Source organism: Phocoena sinus, chromosome 1 (assembly GCF_008692025.1).
Source record: "Phocoena sinus isolate mPhoSin1 chromosome 1, mPhoSin1.pri, whole genome shotgun sequence".
NCBI lineage: Eukaryota > Metazoa > Chordata > Mammalia > Artiodactyla > Phocoenidae > Phocoena > Phocoena sinus.
The window spans coordinates 155,305,186-155,328,330 of record NC_045763.1 but is presented as its reverse complement, the minus strand read 5'-3'; the positions used below and the strand labels follow the sequence as shown (position 1 = coordinate 155,328,330).

The 23,145-nt window shown below is 36.8% G+C and overlaps 1 protein-coding gene across 7 annotated transcripts in view; it reads left to right on the top strand.

The window, feature by feature from the left end:
• RGS7 (regulator of G protein signaling 7) overlaps positions 1-23,145 on the top strand; it is a 631,374-nt gene that overhangs the window by 285,440 nt on the left and 322,789 nt on the right. For all 7 annotated transcript variants that reach the window (XR_004348551.1, XM_032623464.1, XM_032623456.1 and 4 more), the window contains one exon: positions 17,790-17,886. Coding sequence is in view for 5 of the 7 variants with exons in the window: in XM_032623464.1 (XP_032479355.1) it covers positions 17,790-17,886 (97 nt within the window). In the remaining 2 variants the exon portion in view is untranslated. Of the gene's footprint in view, positions 1-17,789; positions 17,887-23,145 lie in introns of those variants that run through there.

Here is a 23,145-nt window from a genome sequence, read left to right as displayed (position 1 = left end):
AATAGTCCAACCTAGGGGAACCTATACATCAATGAAACCACTGGACAAACCTCTTTTTCTAGTCCTTGGAAGGGATCTCACACCTCTGACTCCTGGGCCCTGGCAAGAATGTTCAAATTCTAGGTCTTCAAGCATACAGATGGGCAAAGAGCTGTCTGGTGCTTCCAGGTTGGGAAACAGTGCAACACAGGGTGAACACAGATCTTTTCTTGTCTCCCTAACTCAGAAAGTTTTTCTACCTTGATCAATGCTGCAAGGACACTTGTCTCTTAAATTTCTTACTCAGTGCACCTTCCCTTCTGGTCTTAAATCTCTTGACTGTTTTCTGTATCTGAAGCCTTCCTGATAGTGATGGGACTCAGAGAACTTAACCTTATATTTATTAGCTCTAGCCAGGCTAAGGGGACAGAAAGAACAAAGAAAGTTAGTGTGAGATTGATCAAAAAGACCAGCTCTTGTTATCTTAACTACTTGTTCCTTTACCACATAATGCTTAATATTCTGAAATCAGGATTCAACTTCACTTAAGAAGACCCTGGGAAGTATGACTTAAGGGCAATATTCATAATAGTACTTAATAGTTTTTGAAACATTGTTTTACATGTATATCTCATTGAATGTGAGAGGTAAGTAACATTATCTCCATTTAATGAATAAGGACACAGAGGCTTAAAAATAGGTGACTTGATCAGGGTTATTTAACTAATATTCCACCTAGCTGAGTATTAAACTTAGCCCCGTTTTGTTATTTCGCACTTGGCCCAGACTGAATAGCATCCTCTCTTACCTCTAGACACTTTGCTAACTCTGGATCTTTATATGTTCAAATTAATTGGGATAGTGTTGCCTGACTTTTTGCCTCCTTTGTTCAGTTCCACTGTTCCTGATTTTGTTTCCACATTATGCCAAACGTTGTTACGGAAATTTTGTAATGATGAGACCTTTTAAGAAGAACTTTTAGAACATTCTTTAAGAATCTCTGTAAATTCTTAAAGTAGAAATAATGAATGCATGATGATATCTTTCATTAAATGATAAAACATGGCATCAGTTTTCCTGTGTTTACTTTTATTAGGTGGATTTCTGTACTGCTACCCACCTTAATCCCTAGTCAAAGATATGACTTATCTAGGCTTGATGATATAAGAAATTTTTAATTAGGCTGAGAGGAAGGAAGGAAGGAGTAAAATAAATTCAAGATTTTATTGTCTTTTTTTCTATTTAAACATGAATGTTAAACTTCAGTACAATATATTAATGACAGTCTTGGTCGCAAATACAGCTGTTTATGAGATGTGGATGGATAGACAAGTGCATTTTATAGTTTTTAAGTAACTTTGTGGTGAAAGTAAATTATAACTTAAATAACATTTATATTTTAACATGCACTCCAAAATGAATCTGATGTCTCCTGAATTATATTCCATCTTCCCTCTGTAGCCATTTTTATCTCTGTCATTCATAAATTCACCCAGATCTTTTTTTAACGGAAGTGTAGTTCATTTACATCATATTAGTTTCAGGTGCACAACATGGCACTTCTAAATTTTTATAGATTATACTCTATTTAAATTCACCACAAAATAATGGCTATATTTCCTTGTAGACTATCCATTTTAAACATAGTAGTTTTTACTTCCTTGTCCCCTACACCAACCTGCCTCTTCCCTCCTACCTCTCCCAAATAGTAACTAACAGTCTTTTTTCTATACCAGTGAGCCTGTTTCTGTTTTACTATATTCATTTGTTTGTTTTAATATGTAGATTCCACATATAAGTGATAATATAACAGTATTTGTCCCTGTCTGTCTGAATCATTTCACTAAGCATAATACCTTCCAGGTCTATCCACATTGTTGCAAATGGTGGAATTTCATTCTTTTTTATGGCTGAGTAGTATTCCATTGTGTTGATTTTTTTTTTTTTTTTGGGTGTGTGTGTATCTCACATCTTCTTTTATTACTCATTTTTTGATGGACTCTTAGATGGCTTCAATTTCTTGGTTTTATAAATAAGGTTGCTATGTGTATTGCAGTATGTGTATCTTTTTAAATTTGTGTTTTTTTGATATACACCCAGGAGTGGATATGCTGGATCATATGGTAGCTCTATTTTTAGTGTTTTGAAGCACCTCCAGACATTTATGCATAGTGACTGCCTCATTTACAATCCCACCAACAGTGTACAAAGATTCCCTTTTCTTTACATCCTGGCCAACATTTGTTATTTGTAGTCTTTTTGATGATATACATTCTAAAAGTGTGAGGTGATATAATCATCATGGTTTTAATTTGCATTTCTCTGATGATTAACAATGTTGAGCATCTTTTCATATGCCACCTGTATGTCTGCTTTGGAAAAATGTCTATTCAGGTTCTCTACCCATTTTTTAAAATGGGTTGTTTATTTTATTTTTATTAATTAATTAGCACCAGGTCTTAGTAGCAGCAGGCAGGCTCTTTAATTGCAGTTTACAGGCTCCTCTGTTGCAGCCCTCCAGCTCCTTAGTTGCAGCACATGGGCTCCTTAGTTGCGACTCCAGGGCTCCTTAGTTGTGGCTTGCCAGCTTCTTAGTTGTGGCACTTGGGCTCCTTAGTTGTGGGACACAAACTTTTAGTTGCAGCATGCGTGTGGGACCCAGTTCCCTGACCAGGGATCCAGGCCCCCTGCACTGGCAGCGCAGACTCTTATCCACTGTGCTGCCAAGGAAGTCCCAAGTGGGTTGTTTATTTTTTTGATGTTGAAATGTATGAGTTCTTTTTATATTTTTTATATTAACTCCTTATCAGATATATCATTTCAAATGCATTCTCCCATTAAGTAGGTGGACTTTTTGTTTTGTTAATAATTTCTTTGCTGTGCAAAAGGTGTTTACTTTGATGTAGTCCCATTTGTTTATTTTTGCTTTTGTTTCCCTTGCCAGAAAAGACATATTTAATAAAAATATAACCAAGACTGATGGCAAAGAGCTTATTGCCTGTGTTTTCCTCTAGAACTACTATGGTTTTAGGTGTTTCATTTAAATTTTTAATCCATTTTGGATTTATTTTTGTGCTTCATGTGAGAGAGTAATCCAGTTTGATTCTTTTGCATTTAACTGTCCAGTTTTCCCAACACCATTTGTTAAAGAGGCTGTCTTTTCCTCACTGTATATTCTTGCATCCCATTCCATAGATTAATTGCCCATATAAGTTAGGGTTCATTTCTATGCTCTCTATTCTGTTCTAGTGATCTATGTGACTGGTGTTGTGCCAGCACCATACTGTTTCGATGCCTGTAATTATGTAGTATAGTTTGAAATCAGGAAATGTGTGCTACCTTCAGCTTTGGTCTCCTTTCTAAAGCTTGCTTTGGCTTTTGGGGGTTTTTTGTGTTTCCATACAAATGTGAGAATTATTTTTTCTAGTTCTGTGAAAAATGCAATCTGTCCACCAGGGGACAGACAGCAGAAGCAAGAAGAACTACAGTCCTGCAGCCTGTGGAACAAAAACCACATTCATAGAAAGATACACAAGATGAAAAGGCAGAGGGCAATGTACCAGATGCAGGAGCAATATAAAACCCCAGAAAAACAACTAAATGAAGTGAAGATAGGCAACCTTCCAGAAAAAGAATTCAGAATAATGACAGTGAAGATGATCCAGGACCTCAGAAAAAGAATGGAGGCAAAGATCAAGAAGATGCAAGAAATGTCTAAGAAAGACCTACAAGAATTAAAGAACAAACAAACAGACATGAACAATACAATAACTGAAATGAAAATTACACTAGAAGAAATCAATAGCAGAGTAACTGAGGCAGAAGAACAGATAAGTGACTTGGAAGACAGAATGGTGGAATTCACTTTTGTGGAACAGAATAAAGAAAAAAGAATGAAAAGAAATGAAGACAGTCTAAGAGACCTCTGGGACAACATTAAATGCAACATTTGCATTATGGGGGTCCCAGAAGGAGAGGAGAGAGAGAAAGGACTCAAGAAAATATTTGAGGAGATTATAGTAAAAAACTTCCCTAACATGGGAAAGGAAATAGCCATCCAAGTCCAGGAAGCACAGAGAGTCCCATACAGGATAAACCCAAGGAGAAACACGCCGAGACACATAGTAATCATATTGGCAAAAATTAAAGACAGAGAAAAATTATAGAAAGCAGCAAGGGAAAAGCAGCAAGTAACATACAAGGGAACTCCCATAAGGTTAACAGCTGATGTCTCAGCAGAAACTCCACAAGTCAGAAGGGAGTGGCATGATATACTTAAAGTGATGAAAGGGAAGAGGCTACAACCAAGATTACTCAACCCAGCAAGGATCTCATTCAGATTTGATGGAGAAATCAAAAGCTTTACAGACAAGCAAAAGCTAAGAGAATTCACACCACCGAACCAGCTCTAAAACAAATGCTAAAGGAACTTCTCTAAGTGGGAAACACAAGAGAAGAAAAGGGCCTACGAAAACAAACCCAAAACAATTAAGAAAATGGTAATAGGAATATACACATCAATAATTACCTTAAATGTAAATGGATTAAATCCTCCAACCAAAAGACACAGACTTCCTGAATGAATACAAAAACAAGACCCATATATATGCTGTCTACAAGAGACCCACTTCAGACCTAGGGGCACATACAGACTGAAAGTGAAGGGATGGAAAAATATATTCCATGCAAACAGAAATCAAAATAAAGGTGGAGTAGCAATACTCATATCAGGTAAAATAGATTTTAAAGAATGTTACAAGAGACAAGGAAGGACACTACATAATGATCAATCAAGAAGAAGATATAACAATTCTAAATATATATGCACCCAACATAGGAGCACCTCAATACATAAGGCAACAGCTAACAGCTCTAAAAGAGGAAATCAACAGTAACACAGTAATAGTGGGGGACTTTAACACCTCACTTACACCAATGGACAGATCATCCAAACAGAAAATTAATAAGGAAACACAAGCTTTAAATGACACAATAGACCAGTTAGATTTAATTGAAATTTACAGGACATTCCATCCAAAAACAGCAGATTACACTTTCTTCTCAAGTGCGCATGGAACATTCTCCAGGATAGATCACATCTTGGGTCACAAATCAAAACTTAGTAAATTTAAGAAAATTGAAATCATATCAAGCATCTTTTCTGACCACTATGCTGTGAGATTAGAAATGAATTACAGGGAAATAAATGTAAAAAACAAAAACAAGTGGAGACTAAACCATATGTTACTAAATAACCAAAAGATCACTGAAGAAATCAAAGAGGAAATCAAAAAAATACCTATAGACAAATGACAATGGAAACATGACAATCCAAAACCTATGGGATGCAGCAAAAGCAGTTCTAAGAGGGAAGTTTATAGCTATACAAGCCTACCTCAAGAAACAAGAAAAATCTCAAGTAAACAATCTAACCTTACACCTAAAGGAACTAGAGAAAGAAGAACAAACAAAACCCAAAGTTAGGAGAAGGAAAGAAATCATAAAGATCAGAGCAGAAATAAATGAAATAGAAACAAAGGAAACAATAGCAAAGATCAATAATACTAAAAGCTGGTTCTTTGAGAAGATAAACAAAATTGATAAACCATTAGCCAGACTCATCAAGAAAAAGAGGGAGAGGACTCAAATCAAGAAAATTAGAAATGAAAAAGGAGAAGTTACAACAGACATTGCAGAAATACAAAGCTAAGAGACTACTACAAGCAACTCTACGCCAATAAAATAGACAACCTGGAAGAAATGGACAAATTCTTAGAAAGGTATAACTGTCCAAGACTGAACCAGGAAGAAATAAAAAATATGAACAGATCAATCACAAGTAATGAAATTGAAACTGTGATTAAAAATCTTCCAACAAAGAAAAGTCCAGGACCAGATGACTTCACAGGTGAATTCTATCAAACATTTAGAGAAGAGCTAACATCCATCCATCTCAAAGTCTTCCAAAAAATTTCAGAGGAAGGAACACTCCCAAACTCATTCTATGAGGCCACCATCACCCTGATACCAAAACGAGACAAAGATACTACAAAAAAAGAAAATTACTCTCTGATGAATATAGATGCAAAAATCCTCAACAAAATACTAGCAAACAGAATTCAACAACACATTAAAAGTATCATACAGCATGATCACGTGGGATTTATCCCAGGGATGCAAGGATTCTTCAATATATGCAAATCAATCAGTGTGATACACCATATTAACAAATTGAAGAATAAAAACCATATGATCATCTCAATAAAGGCAGAAAAAGCTTTTGACAAAAATTCAACACCCATTTATGATAAAAGTTCTCCAGAAAGTGGGGATAGAGCAAACCTACCTCAATATAATAAAGGCCATATATACGACAATCCCACAGCAAACATCATTCTCAATGGTGAAAAACTGAAAGCATTTCCTCTAAGATCAGGAAAAAGACAAGGATATCCACTGTCACCACTATTATTCAACATAGTTTTGGAAGTCCTAACCATGGCAATCAGAGAAGAAAAAGAAATAAAAGGAATCCAAATTGGAAAAGAAAAAGTAAAAGTGTCATTGTTTGCAGATGACATGATACTATACTTAGAGAATCCTAAAGATGCCACCAGAGAACTACTAGAGCTCGTCAATAAATTTGGTACAGTTGCAGGATACAAAATTAATGCACAGAAATTTCTTGCATTCCGATATACTAGTGATGAAAAATCTGAAAGAGAAATTAAGGAAACACTTCCATTTACCATTGTAACAAAGAGAATAAAATACCTTGAAATAGGGCTTCCCTGGTGGTGCAGTGGTTGAGAGTCCACCTGCCAATGCAGGGGACACAGGTTCGTGCCCCGGTCCAGGAAGATCCCACATGCCGCGGAGTGGCTGGGCCTGTGAGCCATGGCCACTGAGCCTGCACACAGGGAGCCTGCGCTCCACAATGGGAGAGGCCACAATGGTGAGAGGCCCACATACCGCAAAAAAAATAATACCTTGGAATAAACCTGCCTAGGGAGACAAAAGATCTGTATGCAGAAAACTGTAAGACACTGATGAAAGAAATTAAAGATGATACCAAAAGATGGAGAAATATATGCCATGTTCTTGGATTGGAAGAATCAATATTGTGAAAATGACTATACTACCCAAAGCAATCTACAGATTCAATGCAATCCCTGTCAAATTACCAATGGCATTTTTTACAGAACTAGAACAAAAAACGTTAAAATTTGTATGGAGACACAGAAGACCCAAAATAGCCAAAGCAGTCTTGAGGGAAAAAAGCGGAGCTGGAGGAATCAGAATCCCTGACTTCAGACTATGCTACAAAGCTACAGTCATTAAGACAATATGGTACTGGCACAAAAACAGAAATACACATCAATGAAACAAGATAGAAAGCCCAGAGATAAACCCATGCACCTATGGTCAACTAATCTATGACAAAGGAGGCAGAGTTATACAATGGAGAATGGACAGTCTCTTTAATAAGTGGTGCTGGGAAAACTGGACAGCTACATGTAAAAGAATGAAATTAGAGCACTCCCTAACACCATACACAAAAAAAAAACCTCAAAATTGATTAAATACCTAAATGTAAGACCAGACACTATAAAACTCTTAAAGGAAAACATAGGAAGAACACTCTTTGGCATAAATCACAGCAAGATCTTTTTTGATCCACCTCCTAAAATAATGGAAATAAAAACCAAAATAAACAAATGGGACCTAATGAAACTTAAAAGCTTTTGCACAGCAAGAGAAACCGTAAAAAAGATGAAAAGACAACCCTCAGAATGGGAGAAAATATTTGCAAATGAGTCAACGGACAAAGGATTAATCTCCAAAGTATATAAACAGCTCATGCTGTTCAATATTAAAAAAACAAACAATCCAATCCAAAAATGGGCAGAAGACCTAAATAGACATTTCTCCAGAGAAGATATACAGATTGCCAACAAACACATGAAAGGATGCTCATCATCACTAATTATTTGAGAAATGCAAATCAAAACTACAATGAGATATCACCCATTAGAATGGCCATCATCAGAAAATCTACATACATCAAATGCTGGAGAGGGTGTGGAGAAAAGGGAACCCTCTTGCACTGTTGGTGGGAATGTAAATTCATACAGCCACTATGGAGAACCGTGTGGAGGTTCTTTAAAAAAATAAAAATAGAATTACCATATGACCCAGCAATCCCACTACTGGGCATATACCCAGAGAAAACCATAATTCAAAAAGACACATGCACCCCAGTGTTCACTGCAGCACTTTTTACAATAGCCAGGTCATGGAAGCAATCTAAACGCCCATCGACAGGCGAATGGATAAAGAAGATTTGGTACATATATACAATGGAATATTACTCAGCCATAAATAGGAACGAAATTGAGTCATTTGTTGAGACAAGTGGATGGATTTAGAGACTGTCATACAGAGTGAAGTAAGTCAGAAAGAGAAAGACAAATATCGTGTATTAACACATGTATGTGGAACCTAGAAAAATGGTAGAGATGAACCAGTTTGCAGGGCAGAAATTGAGACACAGATGTAGAGAACAAACTTATGGACACCAAGGGGTGAAAGTGGCGGGGGTGGGTGTGGGGGTGGGATGAATTGGGAGTTTGGGATTGACATGTATACCCTGATGTGTATAAAATTGATGACAAAAAAAAAAAAAACAAGCAGATGAAAACATTCAGACCTCTAGGCAGAGACTGCTTCAGAACAAAGATCTTGGGGGAAAAATGCAACATGTATTTTGATAGGGGTTGCATTGAAGCTGTAGATTGATTAGATAGTATAGTCATTTTAGCAATATTAGTTCTTCCAATCTAAGACCATGGTATATCTTTCCATCTGTTTGTGTTTTATTTTCTTTCATCAGCATCTTACAGTTTTATGATTACAGGTCTTTTACGTTCTTAGATTTATTGTATTTTTTTTTTCTGCTGCAATTGTAAATGGGGTAGTTTTCTTAATTTCTCTCTCTGATAGTTTGTTGTAAACTTATAGGAATGCAATAGATTTCTATATATTTATTTTAAATTCTGCAATTTTACTCAATTCATTGATGAGTTCTATTTGGTTTTTAGTGGCATCTTTAGGATTTTCTATATATAGTATCCTGTTCTCTGAAAACAATAACAGTTTTACTTCTTTTCCAATTAGAATTCCTCTTTTTTCTTGTCTGACTGCTGTGGCTAGGACTTCCAATACTATGGTGAATAAAATTGGTGAGAGTTCTCATTCTTTTCTTCTTTGTGATCTTACAGGAAAGAAGTTCATGTTTTCACCCTTGAGTATGATGTTAGCTGTGGGTTTGTCATATATGGTTTTTATTATGTTGAGGTTTGTTCCCTCTATACCCACTTTGTTGAGTGTTTTTTTTTTTTATCATAAAGGAATATTGAATTTTGTCAAAAGCTTTTTCTGCATCTGTTGAGATAATCATATAATTTTTATTCTTTAATTTGTTAATGTGGTATATCACATTGATTAATTTTCAGATTTTTTACCATTCTTGATACCGTGGGATATATTTCACTTGATCATGATTTATGATGTTGTTAATGTATTATTGAATTGAATTCTGTTTCTTAATATATTGTGGCTTTTTGCATATGTGTTTTATCAGTGATACTGGCCTGTAATTTTATTTTTTTGTGGTATGTTTTTCTGGTTTTGTTATCAGATCGATGGTGGTCTCAGAGAATGATTTTTGAAGCATTTCTTCCTCTGCAGTTTTTTGGAGTAGTTGGAGAAGGATAGGTGTTAACTCTTCTTTAAATGTTTGGTAGAATTCACTTTTGAAGCCATCTTGTCCTGAACTTTTTTGTTTTTTGGGATTTTTTAGATTACTGATTCAATTTCATTACTAGTATTTGGTCAGCTTATATTTTCTATTTATTCCAGACTCGGTCTTGTGAGATTGCACACTTCTAGGAATTTGTGCATTCCTTCTAGGTTGTCCATTTATTGGCATATAATTTTTCATAGTTTTCTCTTATGATCATTTTATTTCCCTGTGGTGTCAGTTGTAATAACTTCTTTTTCATTTATGATTTTATTTATTTGGGCCCTCTTTTTTTTTCTCATGAGTCTGGCTAAAGTTTTATTGATTTTGTTTCTCTTTTCAAAGGACCAGTGCTTAGTTTCATCAATCTTTTCTCTACCTTTTATTTTCTTAGTCTCTATTTCATTTATTTCCACTCTGAACTTTATTATTTCTTTTCTTTTATTAACTTTGGGTTTTGTTTTCTTCTTTTTCCAGTTCCTTTAGGTATAAGGTTATGTTGTTTATTCCAGATTTTTCTTGTTTCCTGAGGTAGGCTTTTATTACTATAAATTTCCCTCTTAGAACTTCTCCTAACCATAGATTTTGGATCATTGTGTTTTTATTTTATTTTTTTGTCTCCAGGTATTTTTAAAATTTCCCCTTTGATTTCTTAAGTGACTCATTGGTTGTTCAGTAGCATATTGTTTAGCTTCTATGTATTCATTTTTTCTGCAGTCTTAACTTTTTTATTTGATTGGTTTTTTGTAGTTGATATCTAGTATCATAATGGTGTGGTCAGAAAAAAATGCTTGGTATGATTTTAATATTCGTAAACTTACTGAGACTTGTTCTGTGGCCCAGCATGTGATCTGTCCTGGAGAATGTTTCATATATGCTTGAAAAATTGTACATTATGCTGCCTCTGGACGGAATTTTCTTTATTTATCTATTAACTCTATTTTGTCTAAGGTGCCATTTAAGGCCAGTGTTTCCTTCTTGATTTTTTGTCTGGATAAACTGTCCATTGATGTAAGTGGGGTTTAAAGTCCCCTAATATTATTGTGTTACTGTCAATTTCTTCCTTTATGTCTGTTACTATTTGCCTTATGTATTTAGGAGGTCCTATGTTGGGAACATACACATTTACAGTTGTTATATCTTCTTGGACTGATGCCTTTATCATTATGCAATGTCCTTCTTTGTCTCTTGTTACAGTGTTTGTTTTAAAGTCTATTTTGTCTAATGTAAGCACTGCTACCCCAACTTTCTTTACCTTTCTGTTTTCGTGGAATACCTTTTTCCATCCTCCCACTTTCATTCTGTCTATGTCTTTAGATCTGATGTGAGTTTCTTATAGGCAATGTATATGTACGTATGTATATGGGTCTTGTTTTGTATCCATTCAGCCACTCTATGTCTTTTGAATGGAGTATTTAGTTCATTTACATTTAAAGTAATTATTTTTAGAGGTGTACTTATTGCCATTTTGTCAATTGTTATTGGGTTGTTTTTGTAGTCTTTTTTTCCCTTTCTTCTTCTGCTGTCTTCCCTTCTGATTTAATTACTATGTTTAGTGTTATGTTTGGAATCCTTTCTCTTATTGTACGTGTGTATCTATTATAGATTTTTGGTTTGTCTTTACCAGATCATTTGTATATAGCAATCTGTTCATATATGTGATTGAGTTGATGACCTCTTAAGGTCAAACACATTTTACCAACCTTGAGTTTTTACACATTTAATGATTTTTGAGATCCTATTTTACAATACTTTTGTTTTATGTATCCTTTAACTACTTATTGTGGACATAGATGATTTTACTTTCACCTTCCTGCTGGCTTTATAATGGTTGATCTACCACCTGTATTGAATATTTCCTTTTACCAATGAAAATTTTCTTTTCATAATTTTCATGCTTTTAGTTGTAGTCTTTTATTTCCTGCTTAGATGTATTCCTTTAACATTTCTTTTCCAGTCGGTTTAGTGGGGCTAAACTCATTTAGCTTTTGCTTGTCTGTAAAACACTTTATTTCTCCTTAAAATCAGAATGATAGCCTTTCTGGGTAGATGTTTCTGTTATAGGTCTTTTCCTTTCATCACTTTAAATATATCATGTCATCACTTCTGGCCTGCAGAGTTTCCACTGCAAAGTCAGCTGATTGTCTTATGGCAGTTCCCTTGTATGTAACTGGTTGGTTTTTCCTTGCTGTTTTTAATATTCTCTCTTTAATTTTTGCTCTTTTAATTACTGTGTGTCTTGGTATGGTCCTCTTTGGGTTGATTTTGTTTTAGACTCTGTGTTTCCTGGTAATGGATTTCTGTTTTCTTTCCGAGATTAATGAATTTTCAGCTATCATGTCTTCAAATATGTTCTCTGCTCCTTTCTCTCTCTTTTTTCTCCTTCTGAGATCCCTATAATGCTAATATCAGTATGCTTGATTTTTGCCAGTGGTTTCTTAAGCTGTGCTAATTTTTTTTTTTCTTTTCCTTTCAGCTTAGGTGATTTGCACTACTCTCTTCCTGTTCACGGACCCATTCCTCTGTGCCATCTGGTCGACTTTTGATTCCTTCTAGTGTATTTTTTACTTTAGTTATTGTATTCTTTAGCTTTGTTTTGTTCTTATTTATATTTTCGAAATCTTTGTTAAACTTCTCACTGTGTTTACCCATTTTTCTCCCAAGTTTTCTGAGCATCTTTATGATTATTATCATGAACTCTTTATTGGGTAGATTACTTATCTCCACTTTGCTTAACTCTCCTTCTGGGCTTTATGTTGTTTTTTCGTTTCAAAAATATTCTTCTGTCTGTCATTTCATTTTGCCTGATTCCCAGTTTTTATTTCTGTGTATTAGGAAGGTCAGTTACATTTCTCAATCTTGGAAATGTGGCCTTATGCTTGAGATGTCATATGGGGTCCAGCAGCACACTCTCCTTTGTTCACCAGAACTGTATGCTGTAGAGGTGCCTTGTATGTGGGCTTCATGGGCCCTTCTGTTGTGGCAGGGCCAACTAGTGTGGGCATACTTGTAAGCATGACTGGCTCCAGGCTAGTTGGTTGCCTGGCCCTGCATAGCCCAGAGACTGTCAACTGCTGCTGGGTGGGGCCAGGATATGAGGTGGCTGACTTTGTGGTCCTGGGAGTCAGAGGTTGCTGTTGGCCCCTGGGGTTGGGGCCAGATCCCTGGACTGCTGGCTGCATGGCTCATTGTGCCTTGGAGCTGGTGTTCACTTGGGGTTGGGCTGGGGCCCAGGGTGTCTAGAGACTGGTGCTGTCTCACTGGTGGGTAAGGTCGGCTCCTGGGGCTAGTGCCCAGTCCACTGCTGGGCAGGGCCAAGTATTGAGCCTCCTCGGGAGTGGGACCAGTTCCTGGGTCTGCAGGTGTTGTTCATGGGGGCCTATGGCTGCTGCCTGCCTTCTGGTGGGTGACGCTGTGTCCCCTGCTGGGCCTGGGGCAGTCCCAGGACTAGTGCCGACCAGCTGGCTGGAGGGTCTGGTCCTGGTGCTAATAAGGTAGAGGGAGGACTCCAAAATGGCACTTGCCAGCTCCAGTGTCCTTGTGGTAGAACAAGTTCCCCAAAATAGCTGCCGCTGGTGTCTGTTTCCCCAGGATGAGTCCTACTTTCCTCCTGCCTCTCTGGGAGGCTCTCTAAGATCAGCAAGTGGGTCTGACCCAGGCTACTTTCAAATTACTGCTTCTGCTCTGAGTCTCAAAACATGTGAGATTTTGTGTGTGACCTTTAAGAGTGGGGTCTGTATTTCCCACAGCCCTTTGGCTCTCCTGAAAACAAGCCCCATTGGCCTTCAAAGATGAATTCTGGGAGCTCATCTTCCTGGTGCAGGACCCCCGGCCAGGGAGCCTGATATGGGGCTTGGACCCCTAGCTTCTTGAGGAGAACCTGTGCAATTTTAAGTATCCTCTCATTTGAGGTTCTCTTCCTTGGGAGTTTTGGTAGCTTACCTGAGAGTATGAGTCTTGACTATACTACACCTCCACCTCTCCTACCATTCTCATTGTGATTCCTTCTTTATATCGATAGCTGTGGAAGATCTTTTCTGCTAGTCTTCAGGTTGTTCTCATCAATAGCTGCTCTGTAAATAGTTGTAATTTTGGTGTGCCCATTGGAGGGGGTGGGCTCAGGGTCTTCCTACTCCTCCATCTTGGCCACACTTTTAGGCAGTCAGTACTGACTTTTGATTGAGTAACTAGTTCTCCTACATATTGCCTGCCATCCTATAGTATTCATGGCTGGCTTGTGAAATGGTGATTTGTAGAGCTCCAAACTGTAAAATCTCTAAAAATAAGAAATGGATGTTTGAGCATTAGCAAGACTCCATGGTGTCTCATGGCAGCATTATGATAAACATTTAAGTAGTATTGTTTCATTACTCTTCACCCCTGATAATATGTATACTATTATCTTTTTTTCCATTAAAAAATGAGAAAGCTAAGTCTTAGGGTAACAAAGTAACTTACCTGTTCATACAGCTTGCAGGTAGCACAGCCAGGACCAAACTTAGATCTGACAGTCCTAAGTGCATGTTCATAATCACTCTGCTGTTTGGATTGAAACTGAAATGTGTTGACAGCTGGAAGTAAATGCATTTGTAAAAGGTCTGGTCAATTTAATCAGCTCATCGGTTTTTGACTGAGATTTGACTCTTTGACTTAAGTAAGAAAACTTACCCAGTTCCGAACACTGATGATTATTTCCAGATTAAGTAATTTTGTAGCTAGAAGAAATCTTACAAATCACCTGCTTCTAACTTTTTATTTTAAGGGTTAATTAAATAAGACTGTGAGAGAACCTCCGTGACCAAAGGCATGCCCCGTTTTACTGCCCATAGTCTACTGTTATGTTATCCCATGCTCAAAGTCTCCTCACCTTCAGAAACAGGCTCATGAGTGTGAAAACACATTCTGACCCTGTATAACTCAATATCATCCTTATGAAGATAGATAGATAGATAGATAGATAGATAGATAGATAGATAGATAGATAGAGATATGTAGATAGATAGGTAGGTAGATAGATAATCTTCTTTTGGGATGCTCGTGATATCTGAGTCTTTTGGCCTTAAATTAAATCGCCCTAAAGAGTTTTAATATTTATTAGAGTTACTTTTTTAGTATCTTGCTGTGTAGCTTGCTTTTTAGTTTGTCTGCTTTTAGCATTCTCCTCATCCATTTTCCATTGCTTATAGTCGGAAAGCAGATGATAAAGCATGTTAAAACCTGCTTATTATAAAAATAGTCTCTGAGTGAATGCTTAAATGAGTTTAGGATGATGTGTTTTTTATATGTGGCCTTTGTGACTGATTTTAGCTTTTAAAAACTAGATTATATTGGGTCTTTGTTTTTGTTTTGTTGTTTTGTTTGCTTATTCTATGTCATGATAAGGTTCATGTGTAAATCGTATCTGAATTAAAATAAAAACAGCTGAATACATTTTGATGATCACATTTTCAATCTAGAACACAAATCCTATTTTTACATGGAGTCTAAAATTTTTTTCTGCTGTGGAACTTATGGCTCAGGAACATTGAAGATTTTAAAATACAACCACAGAGGTCACTTTTAATTCCCAGATTCCTAACCTTGCTACTTTGGGATCCAGTGAACTGAGAGATGGACCTTAATTCAGCACCCAGCCAGAGGTGATGATTGTCACATCCAGGGAGCTTAGGTGATTAAAGTGGGAGTCAGAGAGGTTTCCATGTCCATCTAAGCTGGCCTAGTTTAAACCATTAAGCTGATGATAAAAGGGTTTACAGGCTGATACTAGGCAAGGCAAAGCAGCTTATTCCTCATTTCTCAGCATTGTGTCAAGTAAATGAAGGACAAGCAACAACAAAATAAAGCCATAAACATGTATATTTTTTCATGTTTCTATAATTGGATGAAATATTTTATTACATGTGAAGAACTGAATATTGTTGGGGTCTTTGGGGGGTCTGATTAAAAAAAAACAGACTTCCTTTCCTAGCTGAATTCTGAACCCACTGAATATCACAACCAAAGAGTAAAGCAGTTAGAGGTCACGGTATCACCTTGATCACTGACAAAGCTATTATATTGAAGAGTGTTTGTGAACACAGGAGACTTAATCCTAAAACCCAGTCCTTAACAGACTACTCACCCACTGGGGTAGGCCTCTCCACATCAGCAGATTTGGATATGGGCTTCCCTACAGGAAAGGGATGGGCTCTGTAGGCCAATTTCTCATTCCCAACTCTTTTACCTGATAAGTCAGCGCAGCTCCCCAGAGTGGAGTGAGTTAGGGAACAGAGGCAGGAGAATTAGGCTAATAGTGCTCCCTCCACATGGAAAAGGAACATAAGGAGTGGAGAATATGCAGCTCAAAGTATCAGGGGTGTGGTGTGTGTAGACATCTGAAGTCCAATATTTATTGTCTGTGTGTGGTATTTTATATATGCTGTATCATTTAATAAAATACTGTACTCCTCCCACCCCAACCCAACCCTACAAAGGTTGTGGAATAGTTGTTATAAATATTATTATATAGATTTTACACATGAGGAAACGAAACCTTAGAGAAGTTGCTTAGCTTGCTCAAAGTGTCATGAATGATAATGAGAAGGTCTGAAACCCATTTTCCCACATCTTAGTTTCTCATGTTAATAAATCTGAAAATACTTATCCAGGCAAATAAGATCTCTTCATTGAAAACTGTTCTGAAGCCGTGTTGATTGATGATTACTTGATACAACATTTAGACTGTGATTTTTTAAAACTTTTTATTTTGAAATAATTTCAGATTTACAGAAAAGATGCAACAATCTTACAGAGAAGTCCCTGTATGCCCTTTATTCAGCTTCCTCTAATTTCATCATCTTATATAATGATAACATAATTTTCAAAAATGGGAAATTGATATTGGTACTACACTATTAACTAACTACAAACCTTACTCAAATTTCACTACTCACCCATTGTTTTCAATATTGACTGAATTTTTTGAAGGCAGCAAGTGTATTATATTCATATTCACATCCGTAGTGCCCTCTGTAAGTCTGGTCTAGAATCAGTCATAAGTAACTGCTTGTGAGATGAGTAAATAATAGATTTTGAGTTTCATACTATCGATACAACTTGTGTATATTTGTGTGTATATATGTGCCACAGACTTAGAAGCACATACAAAAGTCTGAAGCTGTGATTTGAATGAATGTTATTCAGAACTAAGTTCCACATTAGACTTGGTAAAGCAAAGACATTTAAAACTGAAAAATTTTCAAAAAAAAAGAGAATGTACTAATCGGATTGAAAGAAAGATACATACATTGGAAGGTACTAAATTAGCAAAAGGCTATGGTGTGACATTCATTTTATTACTTTTGTACATGTGTGTGCATGCATGTAGATTTCATATGTCAGTTTAGTAAATGCCTGGGCAAGAGAAGAAGCAGTTGCTGGCAGTCAGTCCTGTTTTTTTTTTTTGTGGTACGCGGGCCTCTCACTGTTGTGGCCTCTCCCGTTGTGGAGCACAGGCTCCGGACAAGCAGGCTCAGCGGCCATGGCTCACGGGCCCAGCCACTCTGCGGCATGTGGGATCCTCCTGGACCGGGGCGCGAACCCGTGTCCCCTGCATCGGCAGGCGGACTCTCAACCACTGCGCCACCAGGGAAACCCCAAATTGATGCTTTTAAGTCTTCTATTTTCTTTTGCACTGACTTCAGTAGAGATAGCATTAATGAAATGTGGATCTTGTTATCACAATGTTTTCTGATCACTTATAACCAAAGAATGTGAAACCAGGAGAGAGGCAATATTCCAAGCACAAAATTCTTCTTAAGCTTAATGAACTCTGAAATAGCCACCTTTCTTTCTGTTTTCTCAATCGTCTTTTAACCAAACTGAAAATATTAATGTGACAAAATATAGAAAGAAAAGAATATGGCATTATTCTTAGGGAAAACAGGTATACAAAATTCTTATGAGGACTGATTTTTCTCAAAAAGTTCAACTTTTAAAACGTTTTAATTATTTTATTATTGTTATTTAGATGGAAGACGTCATAGCACGCATGCAAGATGAAAAAAATGGAATTCCTATTCGTACCGTCAAAAGCTTTCTTTCCAAGATACCTAGTGTCTTCTCTGGTAAGTTTGCATTCAATGTAACACTATTTTCTTCAGCACTCTTCATATAACTATGTAAAATCTATTCTAGTCATTTACTATTGACGCTCTCTCTAACTCATTATTCAATAATTATTTATAAAAATTTGTCATGTTCAACATCATGTTGGATACTTGACTTGATAGTAAAACAAATCAAAACAGCAAAAAAAAGAAAAAATCATGACCTTACCCAAAAGTAGTTGCAAAGACATAATGAACAAATGTGAAATAACAGAAAAAATATATATATATATATTAAAATATAGATGTATGAAACAGTGTGCTGTAGATTATATACAAAAGTTAGGAAGGTGTCAAAAATCAATGAAGAGGCAAGAAAGGGTTCCTGAAGAGCAGTGATAAGCTGAGTTTGAAAAATGAGGAATTATATCAGCCTCAAGACTACTACCTCAACCAATTCTTCATGCAAAACTGGGAGTGACCAAACTGCTAAGAACAGGGTGGATAGATGGGAACAAATAGAGTTGGGTCAAATAAGGAGGGTCTAGGGTCTTTGAAAGCCAACCAAAGAATCTAGGTCTGATATAACAGAAAATATGGAGATACCTACAATTTTTGCAGAGAATGTTATGATGAAAGTGCTTGGGGTGAATTGATATTCAGTAAGGGTCCTTGTCGCTGTGATAGGTGTAAGGCTCTTGTAGGAATAGTTTGAATGCTAAGGATCTGATAGCCAGGGAGTGGAGGAATGGAGAGGAAAAAGCATGAGGATTTGGTGAATAACTAGGTATATAGGACATAAGATGACATGAACCAATGGTTTTTGTTTTTTAATTGGGTGATTGTGAGATATAGGAATTATTATTAGAAATAGGGAAATGCCACAGATTTGGTTGAAAGTGACTAGAGAAGCCCTAGAGAAAATAGATAATAATAAGTTAGAAATAGGTGCTCTGGCTCCAGGAGACAGTGAATGGCCAAGCTCTGGGGACTCGGGTGTGCTCTGTCCTTGGATGGCATGACTTAGAGAAGAGACAGAATCAGAAAGACCAAAGCCTTCGCAGCCAGTAAGGAGAGTAAGGAGGCTGGTGCTGAGCATGTGGAGGGGAGGGTGCTTGATGGAATTCATGAACAAGAGTTGTGTGATGCTTTCTTGTGAACAAGGATCAAAAGAAGACCAATGACCAGGAATCCTTCAGCCTTGGTACGATGGTAATAATTAGGGCCAGAACACAAATAAGTAGGCCCAGATGTTGATGTTTAATAGCTGCATTGCTCTCAGATGAAAGAGAGAAAGCAATGGAGCAGATAAGAGCTGCAGTGGCCTGACATTTTGCTCTAATAAAACGTATTCTCTTTTTCCTGTTACTGCCTTTCAGTCCCACTTTGTTCCAGTTTCTTGTTCTTCCTTGATGATGCCTTATATTTTCCCATATCTGGGACTTTATCTCTTCCTTCCTCAGTATTCTACTTCCAGACTTCGAGGTCATTCTGACCATTAAATTCTGTCCATTCTTCAGCAGCTAGCTCAGAGAGCTCTTTGGAGAAAACTATCCTGAGTTTTGTTCTCTGTTCTCTCAAAAGACCTGTTGTTATTGTTGTTTTGCCTCCCTGTTAGTAATTATTATGCCCCACCTTGCCTTATAGTTATTTTTTTATATGTCCTGTATCCTCGAGTAAGTATTAAGCTCCTTGCCATCAATAACTCAGAGAGTTAACTTTACCTCTAAACACAAGTATGAAAACTACTTGTATTTTGTCAACCAATGAAAAAGAGAACTTACCTCTTTAAAATACTTCAATATTGGGGTTGTAAACTGAAATGCATTCACAATCCAGGCAAATAAATTCACTAAGTTGCCCTTCTGAACTGGGAGCTGTGGTCAATTAAATAGTGCATAGCCGATACAGAGGCGTTTTAATTCAGGAATTTAATGGCTGAACGCAAAAGGATTGCCCATCAGTTTAAGCTGAGCTTCAAGTTAGAGTTACCTGCTCTAATGGTAAATCTAAAATTTTGGTTGAGTTCTTCAAGTAATAATACCTCCAATACAATTCCAATATAGCATTGTATTGGAAGAACTCTTGATTGACAATATTAAGGTCTTAATTAAAAAGTAAGAATGAGATTGAACCATGAAGTGCCTGTTATTATTTTAATGTTCATTAACATAAACCAACAATGTTAGCTGTGAAATAAAGAGAATATCAATGATAATTTTCATATTACTGTAATTAGTTTCTAATTATCATTCAGTGTTTTCTAGAGAGTTTTAGGAGCTCTCTGCCTCACAGGTTCAATTAGATGCTTTGCTGTAGATTTAATTTGTATGTCTAGTATTATGTCTAGTATTTCACCAACCTATTTGTATTAATATTCCCAAATTATAATGGTCTGAATCTCCATCTACTTTACTAGCAGTTTTTGGTCTTTTTTAGTAATTTTCTTCTCCTGCTATTTCTTATGGTGATTTGGGATTAATCCCTGTATTCTTTTGTGGCCTGACTTGCTACCCACTGCTTACTTTCCTGCCTCTTTCTGCTTCTTCTTTCTCTTTTTCATGTTCTACTTCAGAGCTGCTAATGAAACAAGGGATCTACTAACTTTAGGCCCTTACTTCAATCAGAAACCAACTGTGATGAGTGATGTAATGTGTGAGAGGAAGGTAGTGAGATTGTTGGGGAAAGGAGTCTATTTTGTTATGGACCATTTCACAAGGGAAAAACTGTCTCAAATACTGTTGATCTAGCTCTTTCAGGTTACCCATTTATGCTCCCTAAAGCCTTGATGAACAAAGCATGGTCCATGAACCAAGAATATCAACATCACCTGGGAATTTATTAGAAATACAGTATCTGGGCCCACTCCAGACCTACTAAATCTGGATCACAATTTTAACTCTAAAGTTTAAGAGGTACTGCCTTAAGTAGGGCAGCAGGGCCAGACTGGGTTCCAGGCCAGTACTCAATTTTTACTGGGTGCAGTGGCCGACATGTTTGTGCAGAGCTTTCTGTTTCCCTTCAAGGGCCCTGATTATTTCTTCTGCAGTCTGGCCTCAATCAAGCCCACCCCAGTTTGTCTAATGGTTTTTTCTTGTTTTGGTTTTGTTTTGATTTGTTTGTTTCTCTTGTGGGAGGGAGAAGGGATTATAAAGAAGAATCTAGTTCCTTCTAGCTCCTTTACTCCAAGCCAAGAGCCTCTTCAGCCTCTAAGATTGAGGGATGTTAACAGTTATGTGGAGAGATGGAAACTATCCAGCTCTACCAGGCAGCACCCATATATAATACACATGTCATGGTGGCCAAGTAATGTTCATATCTACCTCAGGGGAAAACAGCTGTATTAAGAACATGATGATGCAATTCCACCCTCTCACAACATCTGAGATCCAAACCCAGTATCATGGCTATTACATAGATAATATAACTAACAGTGGTTTGGGCTTTGGAAATTTTTTGTTTGTTTATTTTTCCCCACCTCCTGATAAATGCTTTCTTCCAGCTAAACATCCAAGACTTCTCTAATTATTTTGGTTTTGGAGTTGTTAATTTTAGCCTCCTGGTTTCCATGGTCCCAACATCAGATGAAAAATCTTTGGATGAACACTCCATGTTGATCTCTTGAACTATGGGATAGGAGATGTCCTTGGGTAGGACAATGTCCAATCACAACCTTGTTTTCCCCCAGAATTGCCTTCTCAACTTGTGAGATAGCTTAGGCAGTTCCATTGGTTTTATATGACTGAACCCCCTCAAGTTCAAGAAATGAAATCAGTGGTGGGCATTTGAATGTTTTCATATTCTGGACATTCAGTATTTCACTTATTCTAGATCATGGTGAAATAAGCCTTTACCCATTGTGTGAGGTTAATTTTCTTCAGTGGATTGACTGGGAAGTTACTGTGTTTCCAGATAAGCCACCGCAGGAAATAAATCTGACCGCTCTTCTCAGTTCTTTATAAATGGTGTAGGTTTTCATTAAAATGGTCAGAAATAAATTGGGGGTTGTAAGTCAGCCATTCCTGCATTTCATATATTTCTGTCTTTTGTCTTAATAGCTTGAGGACATTCTCCATCACGAGCACATCGATACTTAAGGAGTTGCATCTTTTTGTTACTGTTCTTTTGCAACTTATTTCCATTCTTCATCTGAACTGATCACTTTTAACATGCTCTTATAAAAATGGCTTGCCACCAATTGGCAAGAGCAAAATTTATAGTCAGAAGAGTTATTTAATAGTCCTTATGATGTGTGGGTTTGGCTAGCCTTAAGTCTTTTTTTCTAAAACTACTTTATTGAGGTATGATTAAAATAAAAACCTCTATACATTTAATGTATTCAACTTGATGAGTTTGGAGATAAGTATAAACAGGTGAAATCATCACCACTATCCATGCCATGAGCATATCCATCATCCCGTAAAATTTGCTTCTGCCTTAATTAATTAATTTTGGGTAAGAACATTTAACATAAGAGCTACCATTTTAGCAGATTTTAAAGTATGCAATACAGTTTGTTAACTATAGGCACTATGCTGTACAGGAGATCTCTATAACTTTTACATCTTGTGTAACTGAAAGTTGTACCCTTTGACTAATATGTCCCCACTTCCCCATCTCCCAGCACTTGGCAACCACTATTCTACTCTCTGCTTTTATGAGTTTGACTGTTTTATATTCCTCATATCTATGGTGTCATGCAGTATTTGTCCTTCTGTGTCTGGCTTACATTAGTTGGCATAAGGTCCTCCAGATTCACCCATGTTGTCACAAAAGGCAGGATTTCCTTCTTTTTTAAGGCTAAATAGTACTCTGTTGAGACTTTAGCCTCAAGTCTTAGGCTCAAGAGAGCATCTTTAATTCTCTAGAATCCACTCAGGCCATTTTTTCCCTCTGTGTTCTATTCTTACTCTCAGCAAGTTTAATAACAAAGGAAGCCCTAACCAGTAACATGCTGAGCTACTCCAATTACATGGAAATAGGAATTATTATATTTCATATTACTGGATAATGAATCATTATTCATATTTTATTATTATTTTGGTCCTCTAACAGGGTATACAGTTCTCTGTGAGGCCTTGTTCTTTTCAGGCATGTATGTGAAACTCAGCAGTATATATGAGCTTAAAAATTAAGTTGCTTTTAAATGAAATAATTTGAATATGTCCTGCCTCTTATCTTTTATTCTTCCAAAGGTTGTATGAATGTTTATTAGTGTCATGGAGAAATGATCTGTATAGGCTTAAAGTTATCTTGTGGGTAGCTGCACCGGTAAGA